The following is a 19,625-nucleotide window of genomic DNA, read 5'->3' as shown; positions in this document are numbered from 1 at the left end:
CCCAAGGAGAGGAACGAATACAGATCTGCAAGGTGTAACACCGTACTGGCTACACTATAATGAGCTGTATTATGGGGAACATTTAGCTTCCATATCCATGAAACGGCATTGATACTCATCTATAGTATTTCGGCAGTAGATTCGTTAGTGCCGCTGAAAAGGGAAGCCACGGTCACGTAATTTGGGTTCCTGGCTTCCATTCAGTGCTGTGCTGCTGACAGCCTCTTATTCTCTAAAACACTAGAAGCAAAAATATCTTCTTCGCCTATACAGTGGGAACTAGGGCACTAAAATTCTAAATAATACACGTTTCTGAAGGTGTCTCTCAAGCATAAGCCAAACAAAAGTTTCGCATATGGCAACATCCTTGCGATGCAGTATACCATGAGTATGCTGAAGTGTGAATTAGTGCGGCCACGACCAATCTTAGCCGTTTATTTTTATCGTTTCTTTTTTCTTTTTTTTTTTTAAATTTCCTGTATTGTGCAGCAACATGGACATGTTAGCTGTGTTTGTTGAGGCAACAGAATCTGAGTGTCCAGAAAATGCCCCTTTCTAGACTGGATGAGTGATGGGCTGACGCAATCTGCGACACCTGCACGAGAATCGGGCGCGAAGGATCTCCTGGGCGAGCAATACGAAAATGCTGTAGCACAACGCGCCAGACCAGGGCACACGGCGGTGGTAGCGCTCGTCCAAAGCCGCGGCCGACGCTGGGTCGTCCTCCGGGGCACGGGAGTAGCAGTGCGTGTCTACTATTTTTTTTTTTTTTTGTACAGACGGTACATTACGGAGGAAGCGCACAAGGTGCACCTCGAATTCAGTTTGGCCGAAAGCAGGTCTTCGGGCCCTTGACGGCTCCGAACAGCGAAGAGGCGCACGCCACGAAAGGAAAAAAAAAAAAAAAATGCCGAAGAAACGGAAAGAGAGCCTGTGGTAAAAGAGCGAATCTATATGTAAGAACATCAAAAGCAGGGTGGCGGGCAGGTGGCTTAAAGAGCGCACAACGCCCATTGTGTACCTCCGGGGGAGGGGCCCTTCGTTTGGGGCTCACCCAGCACGAACGTGCGCAACGAGAGGAAAGGAGGAAAGGGTGAAACGGAAAGCCGGTGTGTCCCCACTTTCCCTCAGGTGGGGGATCTCGAACTCGGCGCAGAGTGCTGGAGCGCTTGTGCAGGGAAGTGGTGCTGCGGCATCGGGCTGAAGTAGGCCCCTCCCCGCCGCCCTCGCGTCGCTGTCGGGCTTGGGGAAAGGAGGGCGTCCTCCACCGCCGCCGCCGTGGGAGCATTCTCCGCGCTGAGACCGACGATCATTCGCTCGCTCGCGACGCTGGTCGCCAGACGAGGCGGACTGCTCGTTGCGTCTCCGCCGGCGTTTTGACGATCTTGTTCACGCGGAAAGTATAGTTCGATGCTTGTTCATTCGTCTCTTCGCGCAGTCGGGTGCTGCGACACCGGTGTACCCGGTCGAAACGTGTCAGCCCTGGAATTGTTAACCCGCTCGAGAGGAGCGCAGTGGGAGTGACTTCGTCGTCGTCAGGCTGAGCGGGACCTGTTGGCGCTGGCCACGCGCTGTGCTGCGAGTATTGCTTCTTCATTCGTCCGAGAGACTAGCCGTCGTAAGTGGGAGGCCATGCCTCCGGACCGTGGCTCCGTGACCATGTGTTTCGTGGCCCTGTCGCGGACCACTGTGCACTGGATCTCTGAGGGAGCTCCCACGAACGGCCCACCCTGGGACGATGGCCGCTCCAGGCAGCAGCGCGCATCTGTCAGCACCGTCGATGTCCTGCTATTCTACTGCGTGAGCTGATACGAAACTTTTAATCATTTGGGGGGAACTGCACAGGTGCACCTAATAACGAAGAAGGAAAGCCACTAAGAAAAAAAAAATAAACTGAACAACATCTACTCCGTAGTTGTATACTTAGAATGCCAAGAAATTAAGCTTCCTTGTAATGTCCCTTGGCCACAAACTTTTGTGGATGCCCGTACTTGACGAGTTTCCGATTTTCACCTTTCCCTTAAAAAAATGAAAATGAACAAAAAAAAATAGCTTTTTATTCTGTCTGTTAGGCGCCGTTCTTCGCTGTCATAGGTGTTTCGAGGGGTACGTCATTAACACATGTGGCTTAACGTTGAATGCATTTTTATTGTACGTAACGACACCATAAAGGTAGAGGCAAGATTCCGATGCTGAAAAGGGGAACACGTTCGGATGATTTATGGACCCCAGAAAGCAAACTGCAGTAGTGGACCCCACTGAGGGTTGTGAAATTGTTCTCAGCGAATCATCTAAAACAGGAGTGAGGTTGGCAAGGTCTCCCGTTAAGCAAATTCCCGGTCCACCGTCCCAGAAATACATGGTTTATTTTCGCCTGATGTCTGTTCCATTATCATATAGAAAAGGGGAGATTCGTAAGTGGTGGGGTGTTAGTCGAGAGGCAGAACAAAAAGAAAAAAAAAAAGGTCACACGCATTTTGTATGAAACGGCAGGTGTCGTTTCATGCACCATGCAATCGATGTAGACATTGTGGAGTTGCCGGTGGCAGCTACAACGCGCACATTCGTTTATTGTTGATATCGGTTAGGATGACAGCGGGCTATGACGAGTCATGAGCTTCGTGTACCGCGAATGCACTTTCATTCTGCGCCACATGTCGAGTTGAGATTGATGTACGTTTTATGTTTTGATATAGCATGATCGTATTACAGGGCGCTGCTCGCCGCTTGCGTCAGAGCTAGCATTACCACGATGGAGTTGTACAGCCCGATTATACTGCTTCAAAGCGCCTTGGCCTCACGTTCACCCCTAACTTTGCCTCATAAGGCAGCAGGGTCACCTGTGCCGAGCGTGAAACATTAAACGGTGGACATATTTGGGATATAAAAATGCATATGAGCTGTATATTACCGGCACTCGCCCATACAGAAACTTGGAGGCTAATGAAAAGGGGGCTACACGGGAAGGGTGCTGATATAGGTGTAACGTTGAGAGGCAGGGAGTTCGAATAGTGGGCCAGGAAATAAACGTGAGCTAGCGGTCTCCTAGTCGAAACCCAGAAGAAGTGGGCGTGGACAGGCATGTAACGCGAAGGGAAGATAAACCGATGGTCGCTAAGGGTAGCAAATTGGATTCCAAGTGAAGGCAAGCGTAGCATGGCGCGACAGATAATCGGGTGTGCGGATTAAGATGGTTTCAAGGATATGGTGACTGCATTATTGGAGATGCATATGACAGGGATTTGCCTGCAGTGGGTACACTCAGGCTGACGACGATGAATTATGCGCTTGTAGGCAGCACAAATACAGCCCGGGTACCACGCTCATGTGTATTGGCGCCAGCTGCTGGAAAAACGTGGCGAGGCGGCGCGTCACTGCGCATGAACGGGAAACCTATAGAGAGTGATGAGCAGTCTGACACGAAGCGCAGATTCTGCTTACGTAATAATTTGCACACGTGTAATGCGGCACAACATTAGTGGCCCCTTAGGGCGACGTAATGAATTCAAATACAGTTGTAAGCGCAGTAGAGGCCGGTACAAATTCAATTGAGTATTGGTTAGTTTAGTTTATGGGATTTAACGAACGTCTCAAAGTGACCAAGACTATGAGTCGCGTAGTAGTGGAGGGCTCCGGAAATTTTTACTACCAGGGGTTCTCTGATATGCACTGACATCGCACAATGCACGGTCGCCTTGCTTTTCGCCCCCATAAAAAAGCGGCCACCGCGGCCGGGATTGGATTCTGCATCTCCGGATGAGTACTGATGAAGTGAAGAAGTTTACGTTTATATAGATAGCCATAGCTGTTGTGGGACGCGGTTTACTTGGATACGAAAATACCTTTTTCTCGCAGTGGGCGTGGCACGATGATGAGACGCTGAATAATCTCTAGCTGATTATTCCCTATTGCATGGTACCGCACAAGCCACGCATCTCCGACCAATCATTACTTTATTAAGACGGGACTAGCAGTCATCCGTTCATTCTTGTTCACACAAAGACAGCCCGTATTCATTTGGGGCTTCGATGTATCCTGCTCTAGTCGCCAGGGCGTGCACTTCGATGGCGGCAGTTCACAACACGTGTGCCCCTGCGACTCGGACGCGCAGAGGCGCCTGTAAAGGACACTGGCAGTGACAAAGTCTTTATTTAGACCCCTTATGCCCTTTAGACAACGCGCTGACCAGGGGCGTCGCATAGACGTGATCTCCACTCTGCTTCCTGCAGAAACCGCGGCGGAAAACTCTCGTGGAAGGTTCTGGCTGGCGAGGAGGCATCAGGGGAACGTGCATCATCAATCAGCATCGAAGCAGGCAGTGACCCTCCACCGCGCACGTGTCGCGATCTCGCGCAATGCGTTAGTGGAGACACCGGTGCTAGGGGCAGGTACGCGTTATGTTGGCTTATGCAGAACTATGTCCGTGGTTTGCTGTGATGTACACTCTGGTCTGCTGCTTACGTGAACTTGGTGGATTAAAATTCGTATCCTGGAAAGAAACCCGTCACTAGAGCCCGCCTCATTGGCATGGTGCAGCTCAGACATGAAATAATCGTTGAAAGAAGGCATTTCTTCAAAGTCCACCTTGCAAGCGACGGCGGTAACGATTAACTTTTGGGCCACATAATAGCCTCATATTGCTACTATGCCAAGGACGCCCGCCATTTATTTTTTATGTATAGTCTTTTTGATGCAAAATGGTGGATTTTGCGACACAATATTGTCAGTGTTAGCGGACGTCAGAAAAATTTGAACCAAGCAGTATTAATACTTCATTCGTTAACCATGGCTAAATAATTTCTGATAATTAACGTCTTACTTATTGCAGATATGCGCTCGGCTAGAATTGAAGATTTGCTGCCCACCAGCAATAGACTTACAGTTGTTGGAATTTCGAAAGAGCGAATACCCTCGGGTCTACGGACCATTGAAGTTTCACGACTTGGCATATGGTTCGAAAATCGCCGCCGGTGGTATGTGCATGTGCCATGCTCTGACCCGCCTTTGTTGGAGTACAGAGCTGTGGTAAGAACAGCAGAGAGAGAGAAGGGACAGAAACGGTAGCATGACACGTGCGCCATAGTCACATCCTTAGGGTGGCGTTTCGCACACTCTCGGCGCGATTTTCCAATCGCGCTACAACTGTCAGACTTCCGTGGTGGTAGGGATAAAAACTTTACTTCCGTCAAAAAATCGCATGTATGTCAGATAATCAATGGACCTCTTCGATGCTGGGAAATACTGCGCTACTTGATAGACAGGGACAAGTGAAAGACGACACACGAATGAAGCGTCCCTGCCTATCAAGTAGCGCAGTATTCCCCAGTATGATCAACCAACTGGTCCTCGTGTTTGCATTGTTGTTTCTTTTTGATGGCTTCATGTGGCCGTCAAACAGTGTCTTTTGGCGACTTCGAAAGCCTATAGTTCACCGCCCTGAGTTGCACGTACCTCAGGTTCTGGGATGGTCACCGCAGGCTTCCATCATAGTTGGGTAGATAACAGCCAAACTTCGGTGAGCTTAATAGCTCCTTGGAAATAGGGAAAAACGATAACTATAGTGTTAGTGGCCACCTACAAATCTATTTGCTACCAGGTGCCTGCTACCCGTAGTATAGTTAATCAGTGAATTATAGCAAATTGGTTTGCCAGGTTGCTATTTAATAGGAATAAACCTAATTATTTTAACGCTCGCCACCATTGGCAACACTGTACCGCGTAATCCATTTTTGTACCTCAAAAAGACTATTTGAAAAAAAAAAAAGAAAACAAATGCCGAACCTCTCCGATCTGCCTCATACAGTTCTACAGTCACGCAACACGAAATTCTAGAAGTACTGGTGAAATTTTTTTTATTGTCCGGAAGAGGTGACACCGGAGTTCCGGTACCGCTCGCAGGCGTCCAGGGAGCCCGATGTCAGGAAGGGGCAGGGGTTAGTAGACGAAGGAGTTCGTCGCTTCGATCTTTCAGTGCCATCTGAGTGCGCGGCTTGGTTTCGTGGGCTGCGCTGCTTCACTGATCTTTACCATCGTTACTCTGTATACTTAGCTGCCCCTGCAGTCGTGCTTTTCATTATGCTGTAGCGCATGCGCATGAAATGAATAAAATACTGCAGTCCATAGGTACGGATATAAAGCCCTCAGCTGCTTTTCTGCAGGCATTGGTTTGCTGATGACAGCAGTTTTTCTACTATACCTGACATTTATTTTGAATCATGGCTATTTAGTTTCCTTAAGAATTCACCGGACATGATTTCAGCCATGTCATCTACACAGTGAAGGAGTTTAGAATTTCGTCCGTGGTAGATTCTGTTATCAATACAGATCTTTAAAAAAATTGAGGGCTAAGTATGGATCCTTGCGGAACCCAATGACTGACCTTCACCAATTCACTTTAGTTATCCTGTCCGATCGAGCACGAGGAATATGTATACTCAGTGCACGCATCTGGGCTCATTCACACACGTACGTAGTTCCCGTAAAGGTATAGATATACGTAGTACGTATCACTACTGTACAAAGGGAGTGCGCTTCTCTCACAGGCATACAATCCTCATCCTTTCGTGCCGCCGAATCCACAAAGCGCTAGTGTATACGGAGGTTGAGCCCGGCAGTTTCGGGGCAGCCACTTTTTCCCGGCCGCCCTCTGAGGGCATTAAACCCGCGCGTAGTTCTGGGTTATTGTCGTCGTTGTCACGGCGACCGCGCTGGTACAAGTCGCCCGACACACGTGTTGCGCAACCATGCCGCGTGCACGCCCAGAATAGCGTCCGGAGCAGGAGACAGCAGATTGTTCGCCACCAAAGCTCAATGCTTGCCGCGATAAGCGAGCTTATCTCCGGCTGGCACTCTCAAATGCTCAAATGTTGTACAACGCTGGGGAAAGCCATCTCGCTGCATCATAGGGAGTCGGCGGCTGGTCTGAAGGGCGGTGTCGTGCGTGAGTCGCGTGTCCCGTTATCGCTGTCAATGCTATCTCGTCGGTATACGCGTACAACCCAGAGCCGTTTCTCACCGAGCCTGCGGCTTTTGCGGTTTCTCCATAGCAACCGCCGTGCGAAAGACAGAAATTCCATATAACAGGTATAGTTGGTTTGCCATTAATTACTGAGTAGTGAACTGTAAGAAGAACAGACAGCGACAAAAGAGGGGCCAAGCGCGCACCATCAGTACCAGGCGGTAATCTTATTCTTAAAAGAGGAAGCAGGCCACAATTCTTTACGAGGTCTCTGAATCGGCTATGATTAGCCACACAAATGCACAATTCTACATGGATGTCTAGCTGCTTACTCCTCAGGAGTGTTCCTTGTTCGCCAACAAACGCCTTATATATCGCCTATCGAGAGGCGATTTACTTCGCCATAATCAGTGCAGGTAAAAAATGCCAGGGCCAAGTTCTTGTGACTAATGCGAAGGCACAGAAACTGATCCACCCCTCGTAAACACCTGAATCGCGTTATGATGGAATGGGTACCAGAGGAAGAGAAGGAAGAGCGCCGTAGTGGAGACAAGTGAGCTCGGCCATCTAGGATCGCCTAGTGTTCACTGACAGTGCACAACGCACGACCTTCTTTTGCGTAAATGCGACCATCGCACCCGTTATTCGGTCCTGCTCACCACCAGTTCACTCGCCGAATGCCGTAACATCCACTGAACCACCGTCGCGGGTGTGCTCAAATATATCAGAATATATAGAAATATATCAGAGTATAGAAAGTAACCTACAGTCCTCTGCGGCGCCCAGCAAATGCAGCTTGATGACATTAAGCCCAATATACCATTATATCGAGCGACCTCGTCTAAAATAAACGCCCTGACACGTGTTAGGGACACGGCCTAAATTGTCCTGTGCTTGCATAGATTATTCATTTTGCGAATGAGTTCTGCTCGCGAGAACACCCATTTTTTTATTCGTCCCCTCGAAGTGAGAAGAAAAAAAAAACATAAAAAAATTGAGGGGGAGCCCGGACCAGCAAAAGCTTTGCCAGGCTTAAACCAATTAAAAATAAATAAAAACGAGCAGCAGCTCGAGATAAAAAAAAAAAAAAAACACTTTTTAAAAGCGATAGAAGGTATTAAAAAAAAACAAAAAAAAAAAACAAACAAACGAGGTCCGTGTCGAAAGGTGGTCCACGCTGGTTTAAGAAGAATAAAAGGAAAACCCCAGAAGGTAGCATCCAGACCTGCAAGTGAAACAAAACACGAACCAGAACCAGAAAAGAAGAGAACAGCAGCAAAATCGAGAACACCCAGTCAACAGAGCGGTGTTTAGCTTTTCTGCGTCATAGCCCGCCGGCACTGATATAAACAGCGGTTATCGTGAGCGTATGCTGCTGGGCTAGTTTGTTTGAGCCGTGTAAATTGTGTATGTCGTCAGCCAGAACAAGTAAGGAGAAAGGGAGACTTCGTTACCCCTTTGCTGTCTCACGCACAAATTACAGCAATGAAACTAGACACGCGCAATCCTTCGTTATGTGCCTCTCAGGATTTGAAGTTCGGGCCTGTCATTTAAATCATATTATCGAAGCTGAGCTATGTGAGGATATTATTTCGAGAATCGCTGTGTGGCATATCGGCTCGCACGAATTCGTGCTGCTGCACACACAGAGCTGCCGTCAATACAGCTTAAACAGCAAAGTTTGACTTGCTTGTAGTGTCAGTCCAACTTCGCTCCTATCCAAACCAGATCTACTTTAAGGCTAGCGAGCCGTACCTGTACCTCCTAGAGCTCGGTATAGCGTCAATGCGGTGTTCCACGCGTGGTATAGCGCGCGGTGCGAATCAGTTGAGCGCTTACGGATTGCTGTGTGAGAGAGGATAAGGGTTACGAGCGCGACGCGGGTGGCACTATTCGTACGCGTCTAGCCATTTAGTGAGTTTAGTTCTCCTTCTGACTGTTCAACGTTGCGTAAATTTGCAAATAAATAAAATGACAAGAAATGACAGTTAGAAGCAACTGAGACACTCATTATGTGGTTTTGTAAACACTAAATTTGTTTATGGCGTCGTTTTAAGCAAACAGTTTTCGTTTTCAAACCTCGAAACTTAATCACACAGTCTGCAAGGTACTATTCTGTCCGCGCGCCTGCTGGTCTTCCGAATGCCTCACACAGCATCGAAGTACGCAGAAAATCTCGACGAAAATACGAGGATGTGTGTATTTGCCGTGCGGTATTAACGATATACGGGCCCTTGCCAGTTGAAACCATAGAACCGATCACACAACATCCTGAAATAGTTGAATGATTAGTGAGTGAAGGTGAGGGTCTAAACCTCGAAAGCGCGTGCCTTTGTGAAGCTGCGTCAGTTCAGCTGAGCGCACGAAAGCTTTGCATTGAAAAAGGGAAACTCCAGGCAGTGCTTTTAACAGCCGCCTCATGCCATGCGTCATATTTTCCGCATGTACTGTAGAGAAAAATGCAGTGATCTGCTTCTATTGATGACAAATGGGTATCGTTAGCACTTTATACTACGTTCATCGATGTCATACCGCTGTGTTCTGATAGGCTGACGCAGTGCAAGACTCCTACCCGCCATCTGCTGAAGAACGCGTGTCATTTTCTGTGACCGGTACTGAAAGCGGATACATAGCCGGGCTTCTGTAATATTTTTCGCTTGTCTCTTGTTTCGGCGCTGCGTATCGACAGGAAGTAAACACGGAACGCCTTTTTGCCGAGAGCATCAGCGTGGCGGACGCAGATATCGGACTGCATTCGCACGCAACGCCGCACAGGCGCCAACCCTTTTCCTCCGACAGCTTCCGATGGAAGGAGTATCAGCACTTCGCGATTCCCTCCCCGCATCTCTGTAAGGCCTCCATGCGCTGAACGGATGCTCGGACGTAAAGCCCGCAATATGTCGGAGAAATGGAAGGGTGGCCGACAATAACGAGATAGCAGAGATAACAGCGAAGGTCAGACAGGAGCCAACCGTGGGCAACACATTTTCTCCCTTTCTTTTTGTTCATTATTATGTAGTATTTGACGCTCGAAAGCATCATACTAGCTTTGACCACCCGAGGTTCTTTAACACGCACCGACTCATAGCATTCAGTTTTTTTTAATTTCTGGCTGCCGCAACCGGAATTCGATTCAGCGATCTTAAGCTAAAAGATCTTTTTTTTTTCTTTTTAGAATAGTGCTTTTAATGCTATCGCTGTGTGTGGTGATAGACTAAACATCTGACTAATTAATTAATTAATGACTGTACACGACGTACGACTCGAAAGCGCATGTTTCCGCGGATGGAGGTTGTACAGGATTGCGTACTGTAATGTACGGCCATCTTCACAGTCTCTGTTACGTTAACGTTGCATGCGACTGTTTCCTTTCCTATTTTCTTCGGCTTACGGCCGGAAAGGTCTGGTAGTTCAGTCTTTGTCCGCTACGTTTTCTTGGCCACGTTAAGGGGGTGCAGTTACGAAGAGAGCGAGGATTGATTATTTCCGTAAGCACTTTACTATAGTACTGTGTCTTTACTGCGCGTTTATCTAACGTTACCAGCGTAAACGATATGCAGTCACTCGAATGAGAAGAGACAAAGGTTCGCGTTAACCTCATTAGCCGCGTATGTCGCCCCTCAAAGGAAGTTAGTAGGATACTTGCGTTCATTCGAAGGTATAAACAGGAAAAATAGTGGTTATTCTGTGTAATTCCTCTTGCAGACAAACAGGTCCTTGATTATAGCTCATAAAACGGCTATATAGTGCTCGAAATATATCTGGCAGTAGACAATCGTCTCTAAACGGGAGCGTGGAGCCCTTGGAGTGGATTGTTCGGCCAGAAAGGGCACGAACTAGTCATATGACCCTTGCTCCTAAGGAGGAACAATAACGATATAAAACATCACTGCATGTTCAATCTGAAGGCGGCAGATTTGAACTACTCTTACAAAACTCTTGATGATATACCATATTACTTGCTGGTTGCTTCAGCAGCACCGTTGTAGCTGATGATTTATTTACTCGAAGTGCGCCTCTTTTCTATTCTGTTTATCGCATTTGCTCCTGCCTCTACAACTATTCCAGTATCAACGTCGTGAACACTTCCATTTCATAGGAGAACAATAAGAGATCATGTTCAAACGCTTCTCGTAAGAAAGACCCGAATAAACCACCAAGCTACTATTTCGCAACCTTACCATCTCTACTGCATATTGAAGAAACTCAGATAGGGCGAACGATGCAAATAGCGGCCACTGGGAATGTTTCCCAAGAGAATGGAAGCGCTTGTCCGGTGTATTACCTCTGCTCGTGCACTTTTTTACGGCCTCAGTATCGATGCATCACGAACAGTATAGCGTGAGGCCATATTGAGCCGTGCATAAATGGATGGAAAGCAAAGCGTTATGGAAGAATAACGAGAAGACGAAGAAGAGAATGGCGAATTACGCAAGAAAAACATGTCACACTGTTACTCTCTCAAAATAGTGCCTTTAATTGCTTCATTAAAAAAGGTCAGAAGAGCAGCCAACCGCTTTGATATCGTTATATGAGGTAATTGTTTTTCATAACGAGCGCTATCCCCATTGCTAGAGAGAGCAAAATGTCTTTGTTGCCGCAATAATTTGTGCGGAAGAGCAAGCAGGTGCGGCGTCCGGCCTCAGCCCGCCGCACGTTCAGCTCGTTCCCCATCATGCAGATGATACTTAGTCCTTGAACCGGCGGAGTGAGTGCAGCGTGTGTTTGATCTGTGCGGTGAGAAGAGAGCCAATCACCGCGAGGCTCCACGCTAGGCACCGCATTGCCGACGTTATGCGACCCCCCGCATTCCCGACATCCTCGTTCGATGAGAGGTGGTGGCCCCCGTGACCGGAATATTGAGGCAGGCGTTTCGCCAATGACCGGTGTCTGTGGTCAGTGAGACAGCGCTCAGTAGTTATCATTGATGCACATGCTTTGTGCAGAATGTCGTGGCGGAAAGGTTGACCGTACAAATATTGGTGCAGCTTTAGTCCGTTCTCCAAGAAACAGCTCTCGGGTGGAAGTGATGAATCTCTGCCGTCGTGGACCGGAGCAATAGCTAACGTAAGCGCTTATACCGAGAGCACACATGTAACACAGGGCGAGTAATTTTTTTTTTTTTTTAAGTAACGTGATTGATTACAGCGCCAGTGCTCTTAATCGGGCTAGTTGGTTACTATATTCGAACATTGTGGCTAGGGTGCAAGGCAGACGCACTCAGAAGGTAGGGACACGGGACACACACTATGTATCATTGCTAGCGAACGATGCTGTGGAACCGAATGCCTCCTTCGGCATATAAGGAACAGCGCTCGCCATCGTTCTCGAGCGTAGATTACATGCTCATGCGTACGTTAATCATGATCGCAGACTGCAGTGTGCAGCAGCCCTTGTTCTCGCTTCTTCTCCAAAGCATAGCTCGTGGCATGCTGATTTCGGGTACTCGCTCGCTTTCAGGGTGCTGTTGTGCTTTCTTTTCTTTCTTTCAGAGTTTGCCCTCGTTCCACATTTAACTTTGAACACAGCGGTATCCTTGCGCTTCAAGCGGGGCCAAGTGCAAGCTGTGAAGTAGTGACAGGCCTTAGCTTACACACCATGGAGTCGTGGCCTCACACTCGAAATGCTAGCAACAAACCTCCGTGATCTCAGGTTTGCGTGCAAGTGCCTTTTCCATCTCTGCGTTGAACGACGGGAAGGCAAGAAGTGCACGTATCCACTCGTAAACGGACAGAAAAAGAACACTTATGTCAACCTTTGCGAGCACAATGAGGATACGGCTCCAGGTCTGCTGCTAAGTGGTACTTTTTTTTTTCTAGATTTATCGCGGACCTACGAAGCTGAGATTTAGTATAGGTTCCACTCATTACAGCAACATATCTTGCGTATTCGCATACGCAAGAGTAAATACGCCTGAAAAGGGAATCGACCATTTTAACGTGCCTAATAAGGGGCAGATGTTAAGTGAATATAGTCATCGGAAAAGATCAACCATGGTGCCTCTATGCAGTTGTTTTGGCGTATGGCTACTGACCTCCAGAATCGAGAGATCAAATACCGGCTGTGCCGGTCGTATTTCGATGGAGCCTATATTCGAAAAAGTCCATATATGCTGTGCGATGTCAGCACACGTAAAGAACCGCCAGGCGGCCTAAATTAATCAGGAGACTTTTACTGTCCTGTCACTCATCGCCCCACGTGTAAAAAGGATGTTGGAATTTGAACCTCACAGATATAATAAACAATGTAATACAAGGTTATTGAAAAAGAGCCTTTATTATGCTAAGTAGACACCCCAGCAGTGAACTCGCAGCGAGAGGCGTGGCTCCGATTTCAGCGTAAATATTAGTATATGTTCTCAACGATAACGAATATGCGTGTGGCGCCCGACGAACGACTCCCGAATAAGAACTGCTGACCGGCTACCCTGCTTTGACCAGTTACGACAGTCATACAATGGCCAGAACATTGGCCAACCACTTGGCTGTATTGATTACATATATGATTATTGTAGGCAGGGCGAAGGGCAGTCGACGTCATCTGTACCTCTGGGCAGTTAGTTTCTCGCATTTCATTAAGAACGTGTCATGGCGGTCGAACTATTATCTTTCCACGCCCTTCATTGCAGTGCATTTTTACAATTATGCTTTTATGAAGCTCCAGCTTCGGGGCCTTTAGCTCTTCGTTCCATCGTCGGTCACTCGCCGTCCGACGCTGGCACAGCAGGAAGGCGACTCAAAGATAGCCCTCGCACGCAACCGCTGTCCTGCTGCGGTCGGTTTCCAGCGGCGGTGACAAAGTCTGCGTCGAGAAGAGTGCTTGCCGTCGGCAGCTGCTCGGTGCCTTAGCGCGTGTTACAGGCGCAACGACAGCGAACGGGCACGTCCCAGCAGAACTCGCCGCGCGCAGGCACCGGATGTCGTGACGAACCCTATCTCCACGACTCGAGCAGCCCCCCCCCCCCCCCCCCCCTCTCTCTCTCTCTCTCTCTCTCTCTCCTAATTTTTTTTCTTTTGTGGAATTGCTCTTATTGCTGCTGCTTAACCCTGTCCTTCTTTCCAGAACCCGTTCTGTCAACGGTCGACCAACTTCGCGCCTTTTTCGAAGTCGCTTTCTAATCACCGGGGCAGGCATCCTTCAAACAGACTTTTGTTCATTTCCTTGCTTTCTTTTCCTGCGCCTGCACGTACGTGAAACGTACACAACGGTACTCTCACCGGCGGCCGATGTTTTTCGCCCAGCGTGAAGTCGACGCGTCCCGCGATGTCGCAGATTACGAAACACTTGGAAATGAACGGGGTCGGGCCAAAAACGTTCCGATGGCAAGAGCGGTAACACGCTCACGTCGCGCCTTAACCACATACGATGTAGACTAGAATGCGCCGTGGGCACTGTTAACAACGCCACATGATGGCATACGCGGGAGTTTGTAAAAGCAAAGTGAAGTCCATACTTTCCTTCAAATAATTAAGTTAGGAAGGTAGAGTTGCGGCGGCACTTCCTTCTCTTGTCTGTCGCGCCGGTTTCTTCTTGCCGTATTATGGAAGCAGGCGGGACTGCATATTCTTACATTTTTATTTCAAAGCTGGGCTTCATTGTTCATATTGGGAAGGAAATCTGACCTCATCACATCACTAACTCTCCGTCGCGCACGGTTCTGAATGAGGCGCGCACTCACTGATGCGCTGTCTCTGTCGCTGGAACCTCGCGGTCGCCACGCCGTTTTTCGCGCACGCGCGCTTCATTTCCGCAAGCGGATAGGAAACAATGGCATTCACGCTTCGTTCTTGCCCAGGCGAAAGCGTTATGATACCGGCGTTGTAACTGAGCTGTCATTCGTGTTATATAATTCGAAAGCTTTACCTTCTTTTTCATAACTGAGGGGCAGAAATGAAACGGCGTTTCTTAGGGAGATACCTGCGGACAGTAACAGTCTTTCAAAATGCTCTGAATGTACAGGCAGCCGGCAAAAGAGAGATTTAGCCCGGCGCGATCACCTACTGTGGACCAAGGTTCCCCGAAATACCATCTGCGCATGCGCAGATGGCCACTAAAGGCCCACTGCCTCCGCGCAGGCGCAACTGATCCTCTGCGAAAGCAGATCACGGTAACGGATCGCGCTGTGTTAAATCTCTGTAATTACATCCGCAAGGTTTCGTTTGTCATCCTGCTTGCTTTTTCTTGCCACAAACTTATGCATGCTAAGTACTCGATGAGAGAGGGAGAGCGAGGGGTGTCGGGGTCGCGTTGGACACAAAGCCCTGTGTTCCAGGAAAGCTTCTTGCCCCCGACGGGAGACCGTGACAAACGACATACGTCTCAGTCGGTGTAACACGCTGAGCTGCTATGTGCGCAGTTCCTCACACGAGTACAGCGCAGGAGTCGAGGAGGAAACTCTGCTTATATTGTGGGCAGCTTTGCATTACTCGAAGATGGCTTCCCATCGCATAAATCATAGGACACGACGAAAAAAACTAACCAGAGATGGGGAAAGCGAAAACTAAGATGAGCGAAATTTAACGCTGGCTTAGAAAAGTACGACATCGCAAGATCCCTTCCACTGACGTCTAGGCGGTTCTGTATAGCGCCTGGATTTTGTTTAAAGTGAAGATATTCATGAAATGGAAGTCATAAACTAAAGAGGAACTATGAACGATTGAATGAAACCAACAGTTTCTAAGTGGGCAACCTAAGTTAGACAATGTGAAGTTACTTTACGTGTATGCACGTGCTCAGCGTTCAGAGATGGTGAAAATACCGATTACTTAGTAAAGCTTTTTCCTGGGCGATTTGGTTCTTTATGTCATTTGGGAAAGCCTGTAGCACCAAAAATAAAGTCAACATATGAACGGGACAAGCATTTGTCCCGTTCATCAGCTGTCCCCCATGTTTTTTCGTTGTGCTAGAAGCTTTCCCAGTGGCAGGCCGATTACTCCTCAGACGTCAGGCAATGCTGAGTGATTTAGAGCTACTTCGTAGCAGGGCGAATATATTCTGTAAACTGGGTTAAGCGGTGGCTTTGGACGACTGCCTCAAAATATGAAGCGGCTGTAAGCCGGAATATCAATTCCTATTGGTGGGACCGGCTTGCGCTCAAATAATAAGGTTCTCCACACAAAGTTGCTTTTTGCGAGTATCCCTATCTGCCTTCGCGAAAAGGCTTGTCAAGATATTTTGATATACTAGTTCGGACGTCGTCTAGCGGTAGTTCCAAGCGTTGTTGTGTACTTTTGGTCAAGTGCGCTAGCCGTTAAGGACATGCACTAGAGGTAGAGGCTATTAGTGATAAGGGATGAAGAACCGAAGGGACATTGAATATTGTAAGCCAACACTGTAACCACTACTGACGATCATATCTGACGCTGAACAGTGGAAATAGGGGCTGACAGTAGGGTCCAGACTTACGACACCGTCTATCTATTGCGAGTGTACGCTCATCTGCAGCGTCCCAGTCTTCGAAATCATCCAAACCAGCCCCTTGTTTACGCGAAACCCTTGAACTTTCTTTTAGTTCCGCAACTGTAAAGGCATCGCATCGCTCTTGCTCCAGTGTCAGAGTAATCCAAATCATTCCAAACGACTCCGTGTGGGCCGATCGGTTTTTCTTGGAATCCCCTCTGCACGTACAAAATACTGAAACGAAGCCGCCACAGAGGGGGGCAGTTGCCGCTCTTCTAAGACAGTGACCTCGGCCGCCAGGTACAACAACCTCAGCGGTTCCTCCCCTCTCGTTCTGTGCTCCAGCGGTGTTGTCTGCGCGTATGCGGTGCCAGCGAGGCTGCAGGGTCGATCGACCCCACGCCAGCAGCACGGCAGGCGGCTGCTCGTGCTCGCCTTGCTGTTTACTGGGCGGCGTTCTGCGGCTGCCAGGTGGGAATTTAAAGCACATCGGCCCGGTCCCGGAAAAGGAAGCGATCGGACGGACTCCCGTGCGCGTGGGAAGATAAACGGCGTGTCTCGTCCTCGTGGTGAGACGAATGAGTTCTGGAGTGGAAATCACAATTAGACGCTCTCCCGTGCTGCTTGTCAATATTTTCATATTTACTCAAACTAGGAGAGGCCGTGATACGGGCGTCGGCCGATAGACTGTAATTAGGCGTCCACTGTGACCTTTGTAGATTAAGCGTTAACCCGCACAAAATTGATCAAATGCGCCGCATTTCGTGGCGTGAATCCGAATGTGATCTGATTACTCTAGGAATGGAATTTCGGTGCAGCTGAGAATGCTGACAGCTTTTTTCTTTGCAATCTAGCTTTAACTAGTATGAAAGCCTACCGCATTTCTCGTGCCATTCGAGAGACGATAATTTCCGTCAAGGAGACATCTGAGCAGCGCTAAAAGACGGGACTGGTGAGAATGCGTACAGAAAGGAAAATAACTTCCGTGCAGAATGCGTCGAATGAGGCAGCTCGCGAGAGCGCATCCGGCGTACGGCGCGCAGGCAGCGACGCAGGCGCACACGCTTCTCGGATTCATCGGATGCATCCGCGCATCCATCCATCCGCGGACGCTCCCACGGCGGTGTCGGCTGTCGGAAATAACAAAACAGTGCAGCTGTCCAGACGTACGTCGGCGTGTTTTCATTCCGAACTTATTTATTTTGCTCCGCGGTATGTAAACGTGTCTCTTTACGCTCTTACTCGACTACTTCCTGTAGGTGTGACGTTCACAGGTTCGCTCAACGGTCGAGGCAGGCCGGGTGTGGATGGAAGCATCGAAGTTACCACGCGCTCTGTTGACGCTCAAGAACAATGCAGACAAAAAATGGCGCATGAATGGGGCAGGTTACGTTGTGCACGAACTATACAATAGGCAGGCTATTAAATTTGATGTCTATTTCCGCTTATATATCAGCACGTATGCTGCAGTATACGAAGAAAACAATATTGCTGATAAACAGCTTATAGTTCGCGCGCAGTGCAGCTCGGCTTCGCCTTTCAAAATGCACATTCGCTCTCAGAGGTTTGGATTGCAGGATGCAGACGAGAAAACGTTATTTCACCGCATATTTGCATTCGGCGTGGAATCGATATATGCAAGCTAATCGTAGATGTGAGGTGTAGGGGCGGGGGTGGAGGGGGGGGGGGGGGGGGGGGGGCAGGTGCCGCATACAAAGCATCATCGAACCTCTTGCAATGCGCCTTGATAAAAATAAGTGAACATAATTTCACGTAATTCTCCTTGAACGTTGTGTACAACCAAGTAGGCGCTCTTCAAGTCAGTTATAGAGAAGGAGCTCCGCACCTTTTATAGGGTCTGAGGTCAAGCTCGCGTAGTTAGTGGTTTGGACTGGTCGCCTTTTGTGTGCAGCGCCTTATGGCGGAGCGAACTCGCTAAAAGGTCAAGACCAAGTGCAGGCAATCCGAGCTCTGGCTTAATCTCGACTACTTTTTTTTTTTTTTTAAGCTCGCTTCATTATAAAGCGCTGGAGCCCACAAACGTCAGCGGGCACGTGAGACAGCTAAAGATTTCGGCCCTAGGCTCTTTTGTATGACACCGAGTGTGTTTAAACACGGCCTCGCCTTTCGGCCGAAACTGGAATGATCTTTATTTACGAGAGTGCCTGCACGCCTTTCCTACCGCTGGCCGAAGGAGCTCGCCCTTCAGATTTCCGCCTCTTTTTTGTGCGCGAGGCGGCGGCAGAAGGCGAACGGACGAGAGTGTCGAGTGCGTGCGGGGAACGAGCAAATCTCTGCCGGTGGCGCAATCTTAACCGCCGCCAGATGTTCCGCCGCTCCGAAGTGGTCTACAGGATGCCTCCTCCTCTCCTTCTCTCCCCTTTTCCCCGACGGTTACCTTCTCTTTGCCGACTCCGCGTTAAGTAAAGAGCCCTATACCTCTCTCCCTTGTGCCATTCTCTTTCTCTTGTGGCGCACTGCAGATGAAAGGGCAGCGGGTCGGAATTGTTTCCCAGCCCCGCGCGCTCACGCAATCTCGTCGATCGCCTCATTACGGCAACCTGTGGGGGATGAGAAACCGGCGGGGATGGGTGAAACAACGCGCGCTTTCAATAGGGCTTTGATTTTTCGATTTCATGGACGTCGTTTTCGGACATCCGGAGACCGGTCATCTTGCGCTTTTTCCTAGAACTTGCCGAACGTTTTGCATGTACTATTGTGTTTTTTTTTTTATGATGAACATCGGAGTTCCTATTTTTGCTCAATACTTATATAGTGCAGGGGTTGACTTAAACCCCTTCCTCCTCCCTCCCCGCAATAAATGTTACAAACTACCCAGGGGTGCTCTTATTACAAGAAAAGAAAGTTTAGAAGTTCGAAGACAACGCCTTTATCTGCAGGTCCAAACCGTGGCAAAATCGAATGAGATTCAGGATGATCCAAGATTACAAATCTCAACCATGGGCGCTGAAATATCAGGAGTTGTTTTCCTTATTTACATAGGGGAACTATGAAAAAAAAGAAATGGATTACTCCCAGAGCGGCCCAACAGGAGTTACCCATAAATCCGGTCCTGGCACAGCACTGCTTTTCTGACTCGATCGTTTTCTTGTACAATGCTCGAAAGTCTCCTGTGGGCAGGTTTCGAGAGATATGTTCAGAAATTTCGAAAAGTGTGCATATACTTCGGGGTCGCTTAAAAAGCGAAAACATTCACCTGCAGTTGGTGTTCAGCGCCTATATGAAGTTCGGTATTTATCACCATGCG

General features: G+C 48.6%; 1 protein-coding gene across 3 annotated transcripts in view; it reads left to right on the top strand.

Annotated features, from left to right (window-relative positions):
- The window catches only part of LOC146185073 (uncharacterized), a 91,962-nt gene that overhangs the window by 61,659 nt on the left and 10,678 nt on the right, over nt 1-19,625 (top strand). Inside the window, exon 1 of one of the 3 annotated variants that reach the window (XM_084606055.1) lies at nt 1,163-1,800. The exons of the other annotated variants lie outside the window; for them this stretch is intronic. Coding sequence (XP_084462181.1) covers nt 1,633-1,800 — 168 coding nt within the window. The 5' untranslated portion in view covers nt 1,163-1,632. Of the gene's footprint in view, nt 1-1,162; nt 1,801-19,625 lie in introns of those variants that run through there. 3 annotated transcript variants of the gene reach the window in all.

Source organism: Amblyomma maculatum, chromosome 6 (genome assembly GCF_055883805.1).
Source record: "Amblyomma maculatum isolate TAMU_Amacu chromosome 6, ASM5588380v1, whole genome shotgun sequence".
NCBI lineage: Eukaryota > Metazoa > Arthropoda > Arachnida > Ixodida > Ixodidae > Amblyomma > Amblyomma maculatum.
Note: the sequence above shows the minus strand (reverse complement) of the source record. Positions and strands in the feature narration are given on the sequence as shown.